The sequence below is a fragment of the Cornus florida genome, unplaced genomic scaffold (genome assembly GCF_030987335.1).
Source record: "Cornus florida cultivar Cherokee Brave unplaced genomic scaffold, ASM3098733v1 CherokeeBrave_3.0.0_Hap2_Chr06, whole genome shotgun sequence".
Lineage (NCBI taxonomy): Eukaryota > Viridiplantae > Streptophyta > Magnoliopsida > Cornales > Cornaceae > Cornus > Cornus florida.
Window position 1 is genome coordinate 105,198,178 of NW_026775576.1, and position 21,351 is coordinate 105,219,528.

General features: G+C 33.0%; 2 protein-coding genes across 5 annotated transcripts; both read left to right on the forward strand.

The window, feature by feature from the left end:
- The first annotated feature begins 123 nt into the window (after positions 1 to 123).
- On the forward strand, positions 124 to 10,025 carry LOC132313630 (protein cornichon homolog 1). 3 transcript variants are annotated; one of them, XM_059812487.1, is made up of 5 exons: positions 124 to 359; positions 1,985 to 2,166; positions 4,137 to 4,259; positions 4,430 to 4,547; positions 9,607 to 10,025. In XM_059812487.1, exons 1-4 carry the CDS (start codon positions 285 to 287, stop codon positions 4,521 to 4,523), a joined length of 474 nt encoding a protein of 157 aa, XP_059668470.1. In that variant the 5' UTR covers positions 124 to 284; the 3' UTR covers positions 4,524 to 4,547; positions 9,607 to 10,025. The 3 variants fall into 3 exon arrangements, with proteins under 3 accessions (XP_059668470.1, XP_059668471.1, XP_059668472.1); XM_059812489.1 differs by lacking the exon at positions 124 to 359 and adding an exon at positions 500 to 553; XM_059812488.1 differs by lacking the exon at positions 4,430 to 4,547 and having other exon boundaries at positions 128 to 359.
- A 5,016-nt stretch (positions 10,026 to 15,041) lies between these two features.
- Positions 15,042 to 20,824, forward strand: LOC132313632 (transcription factor bHLH48-like). Of its 2 annotated transcripts, XM_059812492.1 has the most exons (8): positions 15,042 to 15,280; positions 15,408 to 15,911; positions 16,001 to 16,129; positions 16,204 to 16,269; positions 17,387 to 17,455; positions 18,223 to 18,294; positions 19,485 to 19,692; positions 20,338 to 20,824. In XM_059812492.1, the coding sequence occupies exons 2-8, from the start codon at positions 15,414 to 15,416 to the stop codon at positions 20,373 to 20,375; spliced, it is 1,080 nt and encodes a 359-aa protein (XP_059668475.1). In that variant the 5' UTR covers positions 15,042 to 15,280; positions 15,408 to 15,413; the 3' UTR covers positions 20,376 to 20,824. The 2 variants fall into 2 exon arrangements, with proteins under 2 accessions (XP_059668475.1, XP_059668474.1); XM_059812491.1 differs by having other exon boundaries at positions 15,042 to 15,911.
- The last annotated feature ends 527 nt before the right edge of the window (positions 20,825 to 21,351 follow it).

Genomic DNA, 21,351 nt, shown 5'->3' on the forward strand with positions numbered 1-21,351 from the left:
TGAGGTTTTTATTTTTTATTTATTTTTAAAATGCTAAATAAATTCAATAGAAAAAAAAAACAAAAAAAGAAAAAGAAAATTATTTTGTTTTTTCTTTATGGAAATACGAGCAAAAAGTGTAAAAGCCCATTTTGAATCCATATGTATCTACTGTCTCTCTCTCTATATACTCCTATAAAATATTCTATGATACTGTACTCATTTACAAATCTCAGACTCCTGTTGAGACTTCAATCTTGATTCTTAGTGTACCTGTATGATAGCTTGAAAATTCCGTGTATGACATGGCGTGGGAAGCAATTCTGTGGGTGATCTTTTTCATCATGAACATAGCCCTCGTCGCACTAAATCTCTACCAGGTTTTTTCAAAACCCTAATTACTGTACATGCATCGTTTTGTTGTAATCAGTTCTATATATCTATCCATTTGTATTGTGTATATGTGCATATGTATATAAATACGCATAAACCCTAGTGATAAACCCTTCATTTGGTTACTGATTAACAAACATATATGAAAAAACTCAAATTGAGCGCACTAAATCTCTACCAGGTTTTCTCTAAATCTAATCACCAAACCTATTTGTTGCCATCAGTTTTATATATGCATTTGTATATAAATGTATATAACCCCTATTGACAAACATATCGTCTGGTACTGGAAATTAAGGAAGAAACATGAAAGAAAAATGAAAAAGAAGTCCATTTGATTATGTTTTCCTTTTTCCTCAAAAGAACGAAAAAAAAAAACTCTTGGATTTGATTTGTACAACTTATCTTAAAATTTTCTTCGCAACCAAGCAGCGCAAAAGTGAGTTTGAAGTAATTGCATTCTGTTTCTGCACCGACTATTTATTCGATTCTTTAATATGCGGTCTCTTTCTAAAGTTAGATTTTTTTTTAAGTGGGTATACTTTTTTCCATTGAAATGTATATGATTTAGTTTTTTTCCTTAATTATTATAGTTTGGAATAGATTTTAATAACTGCCTTGCATTTCTTGGCGATTGTAGTGCTTTCCGAATTACTTGCCTAAGTGGTATCCAAATTAGTAAAGTGTTTCTTGTATGACAATCCTTGTAGCTCCTCGCATTTCTTCTTCTTCTTTTTACTGGGCCAACATCTGAAAATTAACATCAATTTGATCTATGTATTAATTTGGCTGATTGCTTGTACCTAGTGGATGAATTTATTTAATTAATAAACATCTTATTAGATATCACCTATGCAACGAAAGAAAAGGAATGATTGTAGGCATAGCCACCTCAAGGCAGACCTACTAAATGCAAAGAGTCCAAAAAATACAAGAAAACCATGCCCTTTAGGCTATAACTATTATATCCCTGAATGATAATTAGGGTAAAATGCAGAAGGGTTAACATCACTTTTTGGCAGAAGACCCACCTGAACTATTCAAAATATCTGCAATCACCCCTTTGCCTATATTTTGCTGCGATGCCACCATTACTAATGGTTTGAAATTACTAGAATACCCATTAGTCATATGATATCGTTTTGTTAATTGTTTTACTATTTATTCATCCAATCAGTTTGCGACACATGTTCTTTTTTTTTTTTTTGAATTTAAATAATATATATCATTTTTCTTATTGCCAATAAATATACCAAGGGAAGAATATTTTCATAGCTTAATCGATCTGAAGGGAATATTGTGTACCTTAAGCAATCTGAAGGGCATGTTGGCTTCATTACGCTTACGTTCCACTTTATGAGGCCAACATTTTTTGTTGTAATGATGACGTACTGGTAGATCTCATATTTCTGATTACCCATAGACACAAGATGCCTTGAACTTTCTTCTTAAACTTTTTTCTTTTTGTTGTTAGCTTTATATGTCTTATCATGCAGTCTCTTTTTGTTATTTCCCCTGAAATCTAACCCCCTGTGGCTGTTGCAATTGCACTCACTTTACATCTTTTATCCTCATTTGCCTGTCTTTGAAGAATCTTGACTGTTTTTGCTAGATTGTATGCTTATCGGATTTGGAGGCTGACTATATGAATCCTTATGAGTCATCATCTCGCATTAATGCTGTGGTTGTTCCTGAGTTTGTGTTGCATGCTGCATTCTGCGCTCTATTCCTTGTGACAGGACATTGGTTCATGTTCTTAATCACTGTTCCCCTCACTTGCTATAGTATGATGTTGTAAGTTTTTCTATCGTTAATCTCTCAAGGAGTGCATATAGTGCTTTTTTTACTTGCGTAATAGGTGATTATTCTATAATGCTTGTGATTCAGTTTTTCTATCAGCCCTCATATCTATTGAAGTCCAAATTCCCGTGACACTGTGTCTTTTTGGCAGAAATAAATTCCTTGCACTGTTAAATTCTATCTAAAGGCCTCATTGGGTTTGGCTTAAGTTAGATTCAAGGAATGGTATGCATATATGCCTTAATTCAGTCTTGTGAAAAATAATTTATTTAACTCATAAATAAATAAATAAATAAAGAATAAAATTTGAAAAATGAGTTATCTAAGTACCCCTTTAATTTTGTTCTGTCAAACTCGATAGCTCATCATGATCAATTTCATTCCTTCTTTATATTTTATTTTTATTTTTCCTGAACCTATGTTTACAGCACTGATTTATGGAATTCTTGTAAGAGTAAATAAATCTGGGGTTATGCTTACAATGTTAAGATTATATGGAGATAATTGTTCACAATTCTATTGCAAGAGAGCACCTTTGTTTGTGTATGTGATCTGTGTGCAATCCTTTATTCTTGAATGGAACATTTCTACAAATTCAGTACATGGCAACTCCATAATATCCAGTGTTAACTTAATAGTTATTTACTTATTCGTAAGGATGATCTTGATGATGATACATAAGATACCATGATATAATTTGTTTAGCCAAGACCTTTTGGAAGTGTATATAGTGTATTTCAATTTTGTCCCGATTCCCTGATGGTAACTCACTTCAAGAGATATATCAGATATCAGCTACTGTGTGTGAATACAAGATTTGAAAACTCTTATAATTCAACTTGTCTTTTGAGTTTCTTCCTGTAGATTCTTGTGAATGATTTTCATTAGAATGTCATTACACATCAGCTATAATAATTGCTAAAATCAGGTAAATGATACATAAGATACCATGATATAATTTGTTTAGCCAAGACCTTTTGGAAGTGTATATTGTGTATTTAAATTTTGTCCCGATTCCTTGATGGTAACTCACTTCAAGAGATATATCAGATATCAGCTACTGTGTGTGAATACAAGATTTGAAAACTCTTATAATACAACTTGTCTTTTGAGTTTCCTGTAGATTCTTGTGAATGATTTTCATTAGAATATCATCATACATCAGCTATAATTATTGCTAAAATAGGTAAATGATCTTGAAATGCCTAATATTTTTATTTATTTTTATTATTTTGCTTCCTGCAATATAATAATCCTATCAATAAATCAGGAAAACCTGTGTGTTATGTGAAACTGTCAATGTAAGATTAGATAGGGTACCATTCTTGGAGATCTTGGGATTATATAATTAAATATCTCCGACATACTGAATTATGCTTAAACTATTAACTTAATTCCATTCAAGTCAGTGGTTGACTTGAAGTGTTTGATCATTTCTTTACCAGACTGAATATCGAAGATCATTTGAATCATCATTTCGATCAGATAATCCAAAGAACATGAAAGTGAGAGTGGCGTAATTTTGTTATGAAAAATAATATTTCACCAAAATTTGCAGAAATCGAAAAGGAAAAAAAAACAAAAAAACAAAAAAACAAAACTGACAAACAGTTACAGTTTTGCCAATAAATCTGTCTGGGTTCTGATGCCGACAACATGAATGTAAATAATGTCACTGAAAAATGGTTTCCATTTACAACAATTATGATGAATCTATCATTGGCCTTCTGATTTGCTTGTGTCAAGACTTGCATACAATAATCTAAAAAAATTGTATGAGTATTATCTATCAAAAAGAAAAAAGAAGTAAATAAAAAGGTGAAGATATGTTGGTAAAATTTTCAACTTTCTTCACATACGTTTAGATGATGCTTTCAATGAGGGCTTTTATTCATAGGTGCATGCTTATTGAACTTGAAATGTTACTTCACTGTTGTAATTGTTATTTTTTTTCTCTGTTTCAGATTTTTTAAGCGACAGCATCTTATCGATGTTACTGAAGTTTTCAGATTTCTTACTGCTGAAAAGAAGTATCGAATTATCAAACTTGCCTTTTACTTATTGCTCTTCGTCATGGTCATTATCAGGTTCGTGATTCTATATTCAATCAACATGTTTACTCATAAAAAAAGATATATTTTATCGACATTCTTTATTTATCAACAAAAATATTTACTCGATAAGTGAAGTATATTGAATTTGTGCTTTATATTTTCCTAATAGATTTCATTTTTCTTTTTTTGCTGTTTGGCCATAGAAAATTCGCTGAAGGCACATTTTCCACTATCTTATCTGGCTTCCATCCCAATAGTGAAGAACTAGATATTCGCTCCTCCTTTCTTGAATTCTAGAAGCCAATTGTCATTTCATTATCTGTATGTTTTTCCCTTTTGCTGCTTTGAATAGGATGGGGAGTGACCTTGTGTGAATTTTAACTGATTTACATTGTTATAGTTTTGCGACTTTTGAGAACTCTAGCATGCATAAATTACAGGAATTTTCTGTTTGTGGTTCAGTCGCCCAATTTCAAGAATGTTTCACCCGAATTTTTAACTTGTTTATCTAAACTATTTGTAAAATAAAGATTCACAATATAAGTGGTGATCGTATTGTTTGGGAAATTATTTATCTTTTGTTATTTATTTATCTATTTATTTTTTATTATTTCCCTCTTTTTTGGAAAATGCTCTGTGCATCTTAAAGACAATCTCATGGAATTTTCGGATCTTCTTGAGGTGGTTATATCATTCTTCTATAGCATATTGTTGCATGGTTGTGCCTGTTTGTGGCCTTGTCTACTGTCTCACCACAGCCATGCAATTGACCCTCATTTGGAAGAGATTTTCTTGATTGACTGGACACCTTCTTGGCCATGACTTCCATCTGCATTATGGTTATTGGCTTTAGACCTTGATATCGCTAGCAAAAATTATAATCTTAAACACTAGGTAGGCACTTATCTCCTTAATACCAGATGGAATCTAGGTGGCTTCTTATGTAGCAACAGCGTGAATGATAGATGCAGCAGATTATATATATGTAAGTGCGAGGATATGCAGGAAAGCAATGTGGTAACTTGTTGCAAGTGGGTACTGTGAGTATGAATACAAAACATCCTGCAACAGACTCGAATCTTTTCATATTGCCGCAAAAAAATATCTCCTGCTGGAGTTAACAGTTGTCAAATAGATAGCAACTGTCAAAGCCAGAGAATATGAATCAAAAAGGGGAAAAAAACAGATGTTAAGAATGCAAGAATGTGTTTTATGCGACTTAAGCAAGTATTAGAAACCTTTTTGGACTTAGAAACTGTAAAATTTCCATTTATGTAAACTGGGTGGTCTTGGACCCATTGATATCAGTTCTCAACTCACCAACTGAATATTGGCCTTGCTTGTTTAGATTGGTCCTCAACTCTGTGACCTCTTGAGAATTGGTCCTCCCTTTGGGTGGAACACTTACTTGAGACCTCAAAATTTTAAAAAACTCTATATATAGGTATGGTTATAGATGTTGAGTTTTAGCAAATTTACAATGTGACCCCCACTTTTTTTTTTTTTTTCTTTCCTGTACATATCTATGACAAAATTGGTTAGATGTATTATTGTACAAAATTAATGGATTATGAAACTTTTTTTGTTTATGAATAATTATCTCAGAGCTTCTTTCATATTAAGAATATATAATAGGTCTTCTATTGCAAAAATATATATTACTGCTAGAATTATTAGTGATGTGTTGGGAAATTCCTATTCAAAAACTGGGGTGTAGTGTGTGTGTCAAATTGTCGCGAGTCATTTGTTTACGGTCAAAGAAGATAATGAAGATGGTGATCAACAAAGATCATGCTGCAAATCTCTCAAGCCTCAAATGGATATCTAGGTAAGTGAGACCATAGAGACCAATTATGACTTAGGTATTATCTTTAGAAGGCTCAAAATTATATTTTAATCTTATTTACCAAAATTGGAATTTTTTTATCAAATGATCTTATAATAATTTTCAAAGCAGGCCTTTTTTTAAAAACAAACAGCATCGATCCAATGATTGATTTATCAAACTTTTGCAGGAAAAGTTTTCATAAAATATTAGGCTCTGATAGATAGCTCTATCAACCGAAGCAGTGGCAATGGTGCTCAATCGATAAAACTTGTTTTCGAAAACAATCTCAAATTAGAATTTCAAAAGGATTGCTTTTCCATTTTTACGTAAGACTCCTATTTTGGTTATAATTATGGGGTTTATAGCCAGTTTAGGCTCTCTCTGTCACAGGAGCCTTCAACTCTATTCATAGTGTTGAGAAAATTAATATTTTCAGAGAAAGAAAGCTTTGAGAATTAACCTAGGTTTTTTCATAGATTATTGCTACATATTATAAGTGATTGAGTGAATCAAAGCAACGAACTGAGTTGAAAATATTGGACAGAGCATCAACCATGTTGAATGAACATGACTAATCATTGGAGATTAGAAGTTCATGGAGAAGCGGATTGCGTGAGGATTGAGTCATGTCGGTAGATCAACAAGGGCTGGAATGATTTGGGGAGATCTTTCCCAACTCTAAATAGGGAGGGATTGGGTGATTCTAGGATAAATTTGGTACCTTAATTGTACCCTATATTACATGGACTCGGTTATGTGTGTCGGGTACGGGTATGTATCCACTCGTTAGACGTGTCAAATTCCAAACAGACGGAGACATGGACACTCGCTTTATTTGATAAAAGAATAAAATAATGTTTTTATGTAATATAGTGATCAGAATTGACATTTCACATTTGAAGTAATAATATAATAAAATAAGATTATTAGATATATTTTTTAGCTGCAAGTCCAACCAAAAGTGTCGGACACATATCCCATACCCATGTGCGAATTATATATGTCGGACATGGGTACGTTACCTACTTTGCAAGAGTCCATGTAACATTTGTTGTACCCTTTTTCTCATCGTGGATTTTGATCTGTCTGGACTAGGTCTTTTCTCACATAAAAAGTTTTGTCTCTGTTTTATTTTTATTTATTGCTTTTTGTGTTTTTGTGGTTGCTGTTGAGACATAAATGAAACTAATTAAACTGAATTTCAATTAAGGATTAACAGTGATTCGAAAAGTTAGTTGCAAAAGAATATCTACCCATTCACCCTCTCTAGGTCTAATTAGCCGCATGCACTCTGACTTAATCTGAGGCTTAGGTTATGGTCCTCATATTTCACAAATACGATTAATAAATTTTTTCAAATTTTGTTTTTTATACTAGCTCGGTCCCCCAGGTTGATTTCCTGGGCCTGCCCCTAGAATCAGCGGTAAATTCTGCAGATATGAACCAAGTGAACAGTAATAACTCATGTTGTAAAGAAAACAGTTAGAGAAAAAGTTAGATGTAGTTCTAATCTTATGTCATCAATGTCTTATAACATATTGCAATATACTTGAAGCTATTTCATATCTTGTAATCTTAATCTTATGTTACAATCGACATACTATATATCTTTGGATGCTTTCTGTTTAATTGATGCAATATCATTGATCTTATTAAAAAACATAAGAATAAGCATAAGCGAGTTGATATCCAAACAGTTGGCAGGTAAGAAGACTTTCATGCCTATAAAGGAAATTTGACTTTTCCATTAACTATATCATAATTTTTAAAATAAAAATCCAATAGATGTGCTCTTAACTATAATAGGCTTGTTCAATTAAATTCTCATGTCCTTCATTTATATACAAATGTCATTAACAGTGAGTTTGAAGAAAAAAAGATAACATATGAGCACTTCAAAATATGTAGGAATTTCAATTTTTGCCTTTTTTTGTCCTGTTTTAGGAAGTCCAAATCGGATGGAAAAAAGTAAGCCATTTTCACAGTTGTCCTTGTTGCTAGTTGCTGCATACCAATTTTCCATTTTTAAGTATACAATATATCAATTGTCTACATGGATGAGAGAGAGAGAGTCTCTTTTCTTTTCTCATGTCAATTTCCATACCTGTTTGTCTGTCTCATTTTTTTAGGTTGTATTTTTCTCATTTTTAGGTTATGCTAGATTTAAGAATACATATACTAAAGTTATATTACAATATATTTATAACCTTTAAAAATTTAATTACAGAGTACTAATTCCCCTCTCCCTGCCCCCGAAAAGTAAAAATTTTAGTTCTTCCCTTGTCATTGATTATCAAGTACAATTTTACCCAGACAAATGCAAACCTTCATGACTTGACCAATTACAAGACATTTTGATTTTGGAAATTGCTAACACATTGAGACTAACCCTAACAGGAAACTATCAGTGCCAGGTGTGTGCAGTTGTACTTGATTCCTATTTGTTAGTAGCTGTTGTATCGATTGTAAACTACTGGAAACTGATATTGCATCATCGAATTAATTTTAAAACCAAAATTGACTGTTGGTGGAAAGACAATGTTGTACTGACTGCTATTATATGCGGGGGAAGAATAACCTTAATGCTTTATTAATTTGGTGGAAACTACCGTGATATATGATTGATTATCAAAGAAATAGTTCAGATTTTACTCCCGCTCCAGTATCAGTGCCGAGTAGAAATCTTTTAATAAAGTTATAGGATTGTTAGAGGACTACTTAAGTAATTTCCAATAGAATATATCACATCTTTGCATTGCACACAAGAATTGCCTAAACAATAGCTTTGATTCGTGTACAGGGACCCTGAGGTTTGAGAGATGTTTGATGATTACTCCATCAACCATTAGATGCAAACTGTCAAATATTTGAATAGGAGTTTTAGCGTTGAACTGGATTGTTGTGGTTAAGTTTAAGTTAACCTTGATTTTTCTTGTTCTGGTTTAATTTAAATTCAACATTTGAAAGACGTCCATTTTATTGTTGTGATATTAGCAATGAATAGAACAAATAATTAAAACATAAGTAAGATGAAGGAAATTAGGACTGTTTGGGTGTTTGTGTATGTGTTGTGGGGGTGGGGTGGGGGAAGAAAAGTAGACAAGAAAGTGACACCTTATGGGTTGTTTTAGAACTGTCAAGTTACTTGCATCTACTGTGGAGACTAGGGAGGGGAAAGAAAGAGTTTCTGGGATTTTAAAGGTTTTGTGTTCTGTTAGAACTTCAAAATTGCTATGAAAATTAAGAATAGACTCAATAAAGAAACAAAAGATAATTTGTTGAACTCTTCAGACTCTCTTTGAAGCAAAATAATGTACCACACTACTTTGCGTCCTTTTTATGAAGCAGATAGGATCATCTGGGCTTTCCCTCCTCTTGGGCCCAAAATATTCAATGTTTTCTTTTCTTGATTTTGGCATGGAGCCTTTGGATTTATTTATTTTCTCACTTGGTTGATTTTGAAGTGATATGATCGTTGTTAGTTTGTTTGCTTCCTCAAGGGATGTTCTCTCTCCCCCAATCTCTGTGCTGATAATAAAACCTACTTTGCAGGCTTGTACTATCTGTTCTCAACTCCATAATGGATGAAGATGAAGGTGTGCATGAATTTGGGCTATTTTGATTTCCCACTGTTTTACGCCTTATGATTTTTGTAAGTCTGGTAATCTTGAAATCGAATTTACTGAGAGAAATGGCAAACCTAGCAACTAAAATGAATTCAATTAGCCCGTTCTCATATCGCTAATCATAATTCTTGGGTCATTCTAATCTCTGAATCTTAACATCACTAAGAAGTGTTGTGGATGTAAATTCTAGAGGTCCATGCTTGGTTATGATTCATATGTTTTCAGTTAGAATACTTATTGAACGAAGTAGAAATTCTGTTGCAGTGTTGTACTATATATGCTTTATACAGCCCGCAATTGCTGCCTGTTGAACAAGCCTTAATTGTATATGCCTTTTGTATTCAAGATGTTCATGTGATTAGAATTTCTGCAATATATATTTGGGTTGGTAGAATAAGGCATAAGCTTTAGAATAAAGCCTGAAATCAATGTTTGCCCATGCATTCATGGTACTTTGTGAAAGAATTTTGCATATTGAGTTTGCTTTTATATACACGGTTCCATTTACCGCTTTCAACAACAGTTGTTCAAATTGTGTCTCAATGCATTGTATGGCTTAAGCTACCATTCATAAAAAAAAAATGCTAAACCACTATCACAATATATACCGCACACAGAGTGATGTATCAAATCATGTCCAGAACTCAACTCCGGTCCTAATATTTCTGGTGGATGAATTTTGATTGAAAGCGAGAGGAAATAATTAGTGTGAAGAGAGTATTAAGTCATTGTGCATTATTGTAGAAACATTGTTCAATGCATAAAAACATCTTTATTGGTCACGAGTTCGGGAAGTTGAACTGCCAATCTTTATGATGATATAACTATAATGCCGATAGCTGGGCTTAATGGCTTATCTCAAGTTTTGTAATATTTCAGTGCAGGTAGGTTTTATGTAATTATGATGGTAAAAGTATATATGCTTGTATGCGTATTGAACTTCTCCAATGTGTGTTTGTCTTCCAATATTTCCTGTGGGCCTTTTTATTTGCTTTGCATGGTATATCATGATGTTAGTATATAATCATTTTGTGGTAGATGAGTTAGGATGGTTATGTCTGGCATGGACTTGATGGAGTTCAGGTGTTGTGCAGCATTTACTGTAGTTTTTGTACACAAGAAGGAAGGGTAAAGTATTCCCTGGGTTTTTCAGCCGTTGGATCATCTATCAGGTGGCCCCCACGACCACATTCAACGGCTGGGAGACCCAGGGGTAACTGGGTATTCTAGAATCTTTTCACAATACTTGTTGGTCTAGAATTTGTAAATATATGCTGGGATGGGAAACCTACCTGGAAAAGTTCATCATTCCCGCTAAAGGATGAAAGGATGAAAATGGCATGAAACGAAAATTTCCTTTTTCAATTTTTTTAAATTAAGAAACAGAAATTGGATAATTTTTGAAAATCATAAATGAAAAACAACAAACTTCCAAAATTATCGTTGGATTTCTTTTCCTAAAATCTTGAAAATAAGTAATGAAAACAAAAATTATACTATAATACCAAAATGTTTAATGAGATAAGCCAATTAAGTCCAATAAGGATTTGGCTTGGCTTAACGATGATGTTATGGGATAGAGGTAGTAACCCATAAATAAATATCTTGAGGACTGCAGTGAATTCCCATTGTAGAAAATGTCATATGTTATTTTCTTGTAGGCCCATTTGATCTCCGTACCCGACAACTAACTGGTTAGCCCCAACATGATTGGGCTGCTTGACAGTGGCTTGCCTTTCTTTGTACAATCAAAACTTACTAATAGTTAATGTGGAACCATTTTGAAACAGCATCAAACTCCAATGGGCCCTACTATTTCTTTTTAGGGCCTAAATTGATTGGACCATTCTAGCCACTTGATGGTATTGATTTAGTTAGGTCCTTCTGTTCATCATCAAGGCTCGTGCCCACACTACCTCTACCATCCCTTTTGTGGTGGGTCCAGCCGTGCTGGACATTTCTAACCACTTGATGTATTGGTCCGTGATCCGTTGGAAGCATGTTGGGTCATTTTCGGGACCTGGACTGGACTGAAGTTGTCTTCGTGTTTTCCATGTGGCCCACCATTGGGAATCATCAACAGTTTTGTTGGGTCCAAAAGTGTGGGTCAGTATCGATAGGTCGCTATCTTGGGGCCCAACAGTTCAACATCACTATCCACTGCATTGCACCAACCCTGGGATATGATATGCTTAATTTGAACTTGATCCTATATTTTCTAGTGGTTAAACAATAATTTCTCTTTGTTAAAAAAAAAAAAACAATAATTTCTCTAATGACTTGCATGATTTCTATTTTTAGGTACGGGTCAATCAGAACTAAATCTTACTATGTGTTAGCTAAAATTTTGAACTTAATTCCCTCTAATTTCAATTTTAAGATATCGTGAATATTAGTTTTTCAAGTATTAATATAAAATTTTTTGATAGACAATAGGACAAGTGGTTAACAAAAAAACAAAGGGTGAACGACACGTTTTAGATTTGGCAAAAAGATATTTGGAGGAAACCTATCTATTTTTTAGACAAAGACACCTCCAGATGGTTCAAAAATGGACAAAGACACCCCTATACATGAGAAATTGACCAACTTATCCTTTGACCGTTTATGAGACTTTTTTAACTATACAATTTAATAAATTGGACCAATCTACCCTCATGAACAATTTATGCATAAAAAATAAAAATAAAAATAAAAACTTTATATTGTTAACTTTTTTTATTTTTATTTTTTTGTTATTTACTTTATAATTGTCCCAACTTCTTAAAAATGTAGCGTCTAAAATGATTTTTTGATCCAATACATATATTTCAAATAAATTATATTTTGTTATTACTTATTTTCTTTTTCTTTTTAAAAAAAAAAATTAAGATGCTTAATTCTTTCATCTAAAAAAATTAAATCAATCTCTTTTCCTTAAAAATAAAAATATGGTACCAGTATAACTTTATACATCTTAAGTTATATATCAAATATTATGCATTTCCTAACATAAAAGAAAAAAAATAATAATAATAAAACAAAGGGAAAAAATAATAATAAAACAATGGGAAAAAAAAAAAGCCATGTATAAAGTTAAGATGCATAAAGTTATATTAATACCTATTTTCTTTTATGTTGGGAAATACATAATATTTGATAAATAATTTAAGATGCATAAAGTTATACTAGTACCATATTTTTTATTTTTAAGGAAGAGAGATTGGTTTAATTTTTTTAGATGAAAGAATTAAGCATTTTAATTTAAAAAGAAAAAAAGAAAAGAAAAAGAAAATAGGTAATAGCAAAATATAATTTATTTAAAATACATGTATTGAATCAAAAAATCATTTTAGACGTCTACATTTTTAAGAAGTTGGGACATTTATAAAGTAAATAATAAAAAATAAAAATAAAAAAGTGAACAATATGAAGTTTTTTTTTTTACTTTTTTTTCATGCATAAATAATTCATAAGGGTAGATTGATCCAATTTATTAAGTTGTAAAGTTAAAAAAGTCTCCTAAACGGTCAAAGGTTAATTTGGTTAATTTTTCATGTAAAGTAGTGTCTTTATCCATTTTTGAATCTTTAGAGGATGTCTTTGTCCAAAAAATAAATAAATTTTCTTTGAGTATCATTTCGTCAAACTTAGGGGGTGTGGTTGTACTTTACCGGAGCATGAAAATTCAACTTATGACTAACAAAGCATGAAAATGAAAAGCATGTCACAAATAGTTGGTGGACTGATAATATATTTGCTCTATCCAAATCTTATAATCACGGTTATAGATGTCGCTATTATCATGATTATAGCCTTTTAAGTTTTAATGATCATGTCCTTATTGTCTTCTAATTGAGAAGAGACAATGTCAAGATTTTAGAGTAGTCAAAATAAACCTCATCTCACTTGACTAGCTATGAAAAGCAAGTTTTGAGAACATTATACTATATTGTTAACTATTATACTTTTAAATTTCTAAGTACAAAATTAAAAAATCATGCGTAGAATTGTTAAGTATTTATATATACCTTAATTTTTTTAAAACATTTCTTAGAATTTAGGACCGAATTCTTTTTCTTTCTTTTCTTTTTTTTTTTTGTCCACAACTACCCCTAAAATACAAGTATCGGGTAAGCTAATTTTAAAACTTTTAGTATTTAAGTTTTCTATTTCATTTATCTATAATTATGAATATTAAATAATGTGAAATTTCTCTAACATCTATATTTCGTATAGATGTATTACACACGCCAAGCTTGTGCCCTGTTATATTACGTACTCTGCATTAATAAGAAGGGTAAGGTTTGCCATATTTTGTTGAATAGCTTTTTGAAATAATGGATATAACAATAACGTTTTCATGCAACTTGACATGACAGCTCAAATATTGTACAATGTTTTGGACATGGGTCATCCGGTCACTTTCCCTTCAAATGTTGCAGTTGCAATATTTCATGCGCTATCCAAAATGCAACCTATATAGGTGTGATTAAAATATCGTGACAACAAATGCAGAATGTAGTTCATTTTCAACACTAGACTAACTAATAAATTATAGTTGCCCCATTTTGTTATTTTCTAAATTTATTTTCAACGCTACACTAACTAATGTTTATACTTTGTTATTCTAGTTATACTAAAATTAAGATATCCTTGGAAGGAGAAGATATTAATTAATTTTTCTTAATTATCAAAAAGTCTTCGATCTAAGTAGTATAATCTCTCTACTCTATGTATACCTCTCTATCCTCCGAGAGGAGGACAGGTGTTCAAGTAAGTGGTTTCTATCAAAAAAATAATAATAATAATAAATATGCATATAAGCTGATACAAAAGAAAAAGAAAATCTATGTAGATTTTTAAGGTAGAAAAAACAATATACATAAAAATTTAATCTTAATTAGTTCAACTTCAACTATTTCATTTGGATAAAAATTTGGCAAATCTGAAGAAAGAGAATATAAAAATTACTAAAATTGATATAGAATACACTATGCATAGGAAAAAAAAAAAATTGTTGGAAAGTAGGAGAAGTTGCTTCTTATTCTCTTTTTATTTATTTATTTATTTTGTTTCATAAATTGGTTAATGAATATAAAGATGTCATTGCGAATTTATTTATTTTACCGATTATATTCTCAAAATTTCCATAGTCTCTGTCACTAATAATAACATGTCTACCAAAAAGAACTTTTTTAAAGACATACATATTACATATATTTTTTCCTTATAAATGCAAGAAAATGACCTATCATCCTCCAAAATTAAAAACTGTGTCGGGATTGGTTCGTGTCCGGTCCCCAATCTACGGTTCCGAATCATTTTTCTCTCTCTAAAAGATACCTATGAGAGAGAAAGAGAGACAGCAGGGGACCGAAGCAACGTTGCTTTCGTAATACTTCAAATGGCTGAGAAGCGAGCGAGAACCAATATTTTTAGAGAGTTGAGAAAAAGAGATTGACCACCATTGAAGAACCTCTACAGAGTACAGAAGACTTCTCTCTTTCTCTGCTTCTACAGAGTACAGAGTACCATTTGGCTCTTTATTCTTCGTCTCTTTAACCGGTCATTTTCTTTGTAGAAGTAGAACTGAGCTTCAATTCTGCTTCTCCGCAGAGGTATTTTTACGGGTTTTAGTTAAATAGTTCCAAAAATCGCTGTTAAAACGGCGTTGGAGTTAAATTAGACTTGTTTAATCGAGGTCTGGTTTGGTTAATTTGGTTCTTATTTCGGTTGGAATTGAAGCGTTTGATGGAGGGACTTGAAGGTACCGAAGTTAGATCCGGAGAAATTGGAGTCGAATCGTTCCAGTTCGGTGAGGAAATTCAAAGATTAATGTCCGCACCGCCGGAAGCCGGTAGCTCCTTCACTGCACTTCTCGAACTTCCGGCGAATCAAGCGATGTCGCTCCTACACTCGCCGCAATCTGACGATACTCCTGCGGAACTTTCCGGTGAGGTTTGGAATAATCATCACAATCCCTATCATATTCAGTCACTCAATTGTACTCCGACGTTTCCATCCAACACTGCTCTACTTGATCGTGCTTCTAAGTTCTCCGTCTTTGCTGCCACGGTGAACTCACCGGAGACGAGCTCAATTCCGTCCAATTCGAGCGGGAATTCGCATAAAGTGAAACCAGAACCGTTTGATTCGGATTCAAATCCTGATTCATCACCGATGGCGTCTGACCCAACAGTTTCGAACAAAAATAAAAAATCAACAAAGAGAAAGGAGCGAGAGAAGAAGGTGTTGTTCTTTACTAGGGTTTCTAGCTTTTCCATTTCATAATGAATCGGGTCGTATTAAAACTAATTCGACATTTCTTGTGAAATTAGGTCAAAGTGTCGGCTAAAAAGAGCAAAAGCGTTGCAAATGAGAGCTTCGGAGACGGTGAAAAGCTTCCATACGTTCATGTTCGAGCTCGTCGCGGCCAAGCCACAGATAGCCATAGCTTAGCTGAAAGAGTAAATCTCGCACAATAATTAATCTGTAATTACGCTATTACTCCAATTACTTAATTAGTAGTATTTTATTGCAGGCAAGGAGAGAGAAAATTAATGCTCGTATGAAGCTTCTCCAGGAACTGGTCCCTGGATGCAACAAGGTTCGGTCCTCTTTCTAAATTTAATTAAATTTGGATTATGTTATTAAAATCTGCTTAGAGATCCTCTAAAGTGCAATTATATCATCCAGGTTTGTTTTAATAATGGTTGCGTCATTGTTACCTTTTTAACAAAAAGTCCTACTTGCTTTTGCACGAAGAAAAGTGTCAGGATGTTGAACACTTTGAGTGGCAGTCTCGTAATTTTAACCTTCTCAACTTTTCCCTGGTTGGAATATCTGTTAGTGGTCGCTTTTATGGTCATTATTGTCAATTCAGACTTGTCAGTTTTAATGGTTTTTGGTAAATAAATTTATGAATTTTTTGTGCATGATTAGTCAGTCTTTTTTGTAATTTCCCTCTGCTGAAGAGCTGATTAGTGATTTTAGCCCAAAAAAGGAAAGAAGGAAAAAAAAAAAAAAAATTGGTTACATGATATTTGTGGTACTAGTGTGAAATATTTATGACATAAATGACCAAAAAAGTGTTGAAATTTTACTTTATCCGACTGAACTACCTATTTGATCTTTTCAATCATGGGACACCTTGAAAATTCAGTTGTTGGGGATTGTTTCCTGCTTGCGTGCTCGCATTGAAGCATTTGAGAAAGACATGTAAGGTGCAAATTAAATCTGATGGCTATGGGTCCCACCTATGATGGATATCTTGATTTCAACCTGTGCTTCCAAGCGTTTAACTTGGAGAAACGCATGCTTCAATTCATCTAAGTTAGGCATATACCACTGATGATCACACAAGAATATCTATACGATCCTATTGAAATGTTGGCAATTGGTATCCCCTGCTTTAAAATTGATTTTATAATTTTGTTATTATTAGGGATGTATAGAATACCTATCTAGCTGCAAATGACTTTTTATGGTATAGAATATCTATATGACTAAACGGATGGAGGTTCTTTCCAAGACATGGCATCATGACAGAATGCTTCCCTGGTCTACTCTGTTTTTAACTATTTAGGTCAGGGGAAGTTCAAAATCGCATTTGTAGTGAAGTGTTCATTGCATGGCACTTTCAATCACTTGATGATTTACGTAGAAATCTCACGGTTAAAAATCCATTTTCGTAAATAAATAATGTACAGAGATTTTTCCTACAGATTTCAGGTACGGCAATGGTGCTGGATGAGATCATCAACCATGTACAGTCTCTACAACGTCAAGTGGAGGTCAGACCTGAACATCCCTTGCATTTGATACAAAAATGTTGATCTAAGTTGTTGTTTTTTTTTTTTTTTTTTTTTTTTTTTTTTTTTTTTTTTTTTTTTTTTAACATTGCAAGTGGATGCTTATTGTTAGAAGGAACTCTTGTTTGGAAAAATCTTGTTGATTGAAAATGGTTTGCAAGATGTATTGCTGCATTTTGAATCCATAATGTGTTGCCCTGTGAAAAATTGTCTTGTTTTACTCATTTTCAAAAAGTTGAGACTTCATTTCTTCTAGGGGATGGGGGTTCTAACTCTCGGTTACGACGAAAATTAGAAGTATGTTACATAACCTGTTTCTTAATCTCCTTACTCAATTACGAAGAAAATTAGAAGTATGGTATATAACCTGTTTCTTAATCCATTGTAGGTTAGATGTTGTAGGCGGGTTGCATAAATATACATAAATATTTTTGTCTTCCTCTTTCTCATATGTGAAATATAGATTTTCTGGGGCTTTAAAATTCAGATGTTACTGGGCTTTTCACTATTGCTATTTTTTATTTCCTTGGCATTTCACTATTGCTATTTGAATTACTATTTTATAATTTGCTGCCAAAATAAGATGAAAAGATTTATATTTTTCTCAACCAAATTCACAAAATGAATTATATGACCACTCGGAAAAATGGAGTGAAGTTGCGCAAACACGTAGCAATCTTCAAGGGTGTTCAAATCGTATGATTTTCTATTACTCGATTTTTTTCTGATCGCGTCCTTTTTGTATCCAGTTCTTATCAATGAGACTTGCTGCTTTTAACTCCAGAATTGATTTCGACCTAGACAGTCTGTTGGCTGCTGAAGTAAGTATTATACTACTCCTATTTCTTAGTTTATATTCATTGTGAGGTGGTGCTAAAATAAGGTTCCCGAAGCAGTTTTTTGCTTTATAACTCTTGAGAATACCTTTGTCACTTATATTTTAACACCCAGCATAGATCAGCAATGTTTGTATACTTTTTTAGGCAAGTGAAATGTAGAATAGAATTTCTTTGGAGTTATTTTACAGATCTTTTCACAAGGCCTCTACGGATGTCAAAGTAGAGTTTCTACAACCAATGGGAAAAGCAGGGGTGTCAGACTTGCACCACATTTGCTATATACCACCTGTTACATTTACATCTTTAACAGTTCGTAATGTGATAGACCAGAAGTGTAACAACCACGGTATCTAATTTTAATTGCTTTAGGAGTTACTTTTGTGGAACCGTTGAATTGCTAGGTCCCACATTAATGCCAATGCACATGAAAGGATGTGCAGATATCCTCTAAAACCAACTTACGGGCAATATACCTCCAATCATTAGCTTGAGTGAGTACTCCCTCACATTCTAGAGACAAGGTTGAGGGTTCAAGTCCTATTAGAACAAAGTTTATGCTTAATCAATACAAAACAAAAGTGGAGTGTGGGAGAGAAGAACCTTTCAAGCAATTCTTGCAGTTTATAATCACTTCATGGCTTGCAAGCAGCGTTTAGACATTCAGGGGTAAAAGTGCTATCACTCGGCTTGTTTCTATATATTCTGTGTAGTAAAATGCTCAACTACCTTGGTGTGGCATGAGATTGGTTTTTTTTTTGAAGTCAAGAGGGCAACAGTAGTACTTTGAAAGGGAGGGGGAGGGAGCCAGGAAAAAAGAAGAAAAGAAAAAAAGAGGGTACCACAACCTTATGGATACAGAAGAACTCCTTGAAAGTTCAATTTTTTTTTTTAATGGGTAAGGAAACTTCTTCAAAGTTAATTCATGTTGCTTCAGAATCTGATTATTCAAGGTATAGTGAATGCAGTTCCATAATAGTGTCAAATTTTTAGGTGTCTTTTGGATTGATGGAATTGGAAGGTGAAGAAAGAAAAGAAATGGAGGGATAGCATAATTTACGTTTGGTTTACAACTAAGTTGTAATAGACCTGTCTCTTTGTTAATTAGTCATGATGCTACATTATTTTTCATCATCAATCATTTACCATTTTATTTGTCCTTCTAAAACTTGCAGAATGGATCTTTAATGGACAGTAACTTCCCTGGTGTGGTTATGCCACTGATGTGGCCAGACGGACAAGTCAACAGAAACAGACAACAGTATCAACAGCTATGTCATTTTGACGGACTTCATCATCCAGTTTGTGGGAGGGAAGAAGACAACCCTAACTTCATTACTCCAGAGGACTCACTTTTGACTTACGATTCTTCAGCAAATTCAGGTAGCTTAAATTTCAGTAATACTAAGGTCAATGGTCATCTTGCTTTCTAAAAATGAACAGCAGAGCTGTTTGGTTTAGCCATTTGTCAGTAAGGTCTTATACTTTAGACCGAGGAAGTCCGCTCCAAATTTTCAACCAGTGCATGTGGTTGCTAATTTAAGGGAACTTACAGAAGTGCATTGAAATGAATCCTCATATTTTATTTTTACAGATTTTATACTAACAAACTTATATTTTAGATTGTTTTGGGAAATTTTTTATTTTTTATTTTCCCAAACTCAACTTGTGGGCTGCTTTCCTGTTCTTTTCAAACCCAAGCCTAACCTGGGGCTAGAACTCTACAATCCCCTATGTGAGTGGGGATTAGTTACCAGTTACCACCGGCTAACTTGCCTGTGGCTCATTGTGTAGATTTATGCTACAACAAATGCAAACAAAAAAATTAAAAAGAAAATAAAAATATTGTATAAAATCTAATTTTTTAATGTCTGGAACGCCTGTAGAACTGGATTTTGGTAAGAACCAACTGTGCTCATGCATTTTACATGACTTTTTGTTGTTATTCTTATTCTTATTCTTAATATCTTGTAAGGAGAAGCTCTTTGGGACCATTGAGACTAATTTTAAATTATTATGTTAACACAGCATCGCTGCGTTCAAATCAGCTGAAAATGGAATTATGAAGGCAGTATGAAGTTTGATTTGTAGCAAGAAGTGTATATTGGATATAGTATTAGCAGTTAGTTTGGAAGTAGTAGGGAGGAGGTCATGACACGACATTCAACTCGGGTTTCCACGTCGTCTATTTAAAAGTCAGTCGGAAATCCAAATTTATCTCATCAGCTATATATATATATATAGTACTACTAACTTAGAGGGTCATTCAATCTGTTTATACTAAATGTATGAAAATGGTTGATTGATTCATACTGTAAAAACATAGAACAAACTATGCTTTTAATTATAATATTATGGATGCCAGCTTTTTGGTTGTATGCATGTATTCTTGTTGGCAATAGGCATCTCTCCATTCAGAAATGGGTGGGGCTTAGAACAAGATAATGTTCTGATATTGTGTCCCTCTGTATATGTACATATGCTACTTTAATTTCTCTTTTTCCTTTATGCTTCATGGAGTGAGAACTTTTCTTCCCTTGTTAAGTTGCTTAAATTTTGGTTATTTGGGTCAAAATGTTTTGGAATGGTTGTTGAGGGCAGATAAGATGCGCTGAGCATTGAAAGAGTAGTAACTAGTAGAACTAAGTTGTTGTTTTGAGAAAATTATTTTGAGTTGTCTCATTTAACAAATTTAATTGAGTTGCTGCTAGAAGGGAGCTCATAATGAGAGCACTCTCATTATAAGGTGAGATATTATGGGCCTTCTTGCATATTAACAAATGGTGGGATTTCAATGCAACATCTCATCAATTTCTTAACAATAATGCTTTGCTTTTTCGGAAAAATATTTCAACTTAAAATATTTTGGCATGCCGAAGGTCCAAAAATGAAAAAGAGATGGGGGTACTCTTAACTTAAATCTAGTCAAAGAATTTCAAGGATTTATACCTTTACAAAATGAGAGGTCTAAGTATTCGATTCTACTGAAATATAGTTAGTTGTGCGTGAGTTTGAGTCTAGGAGGCTTCCCAAATCACTCAA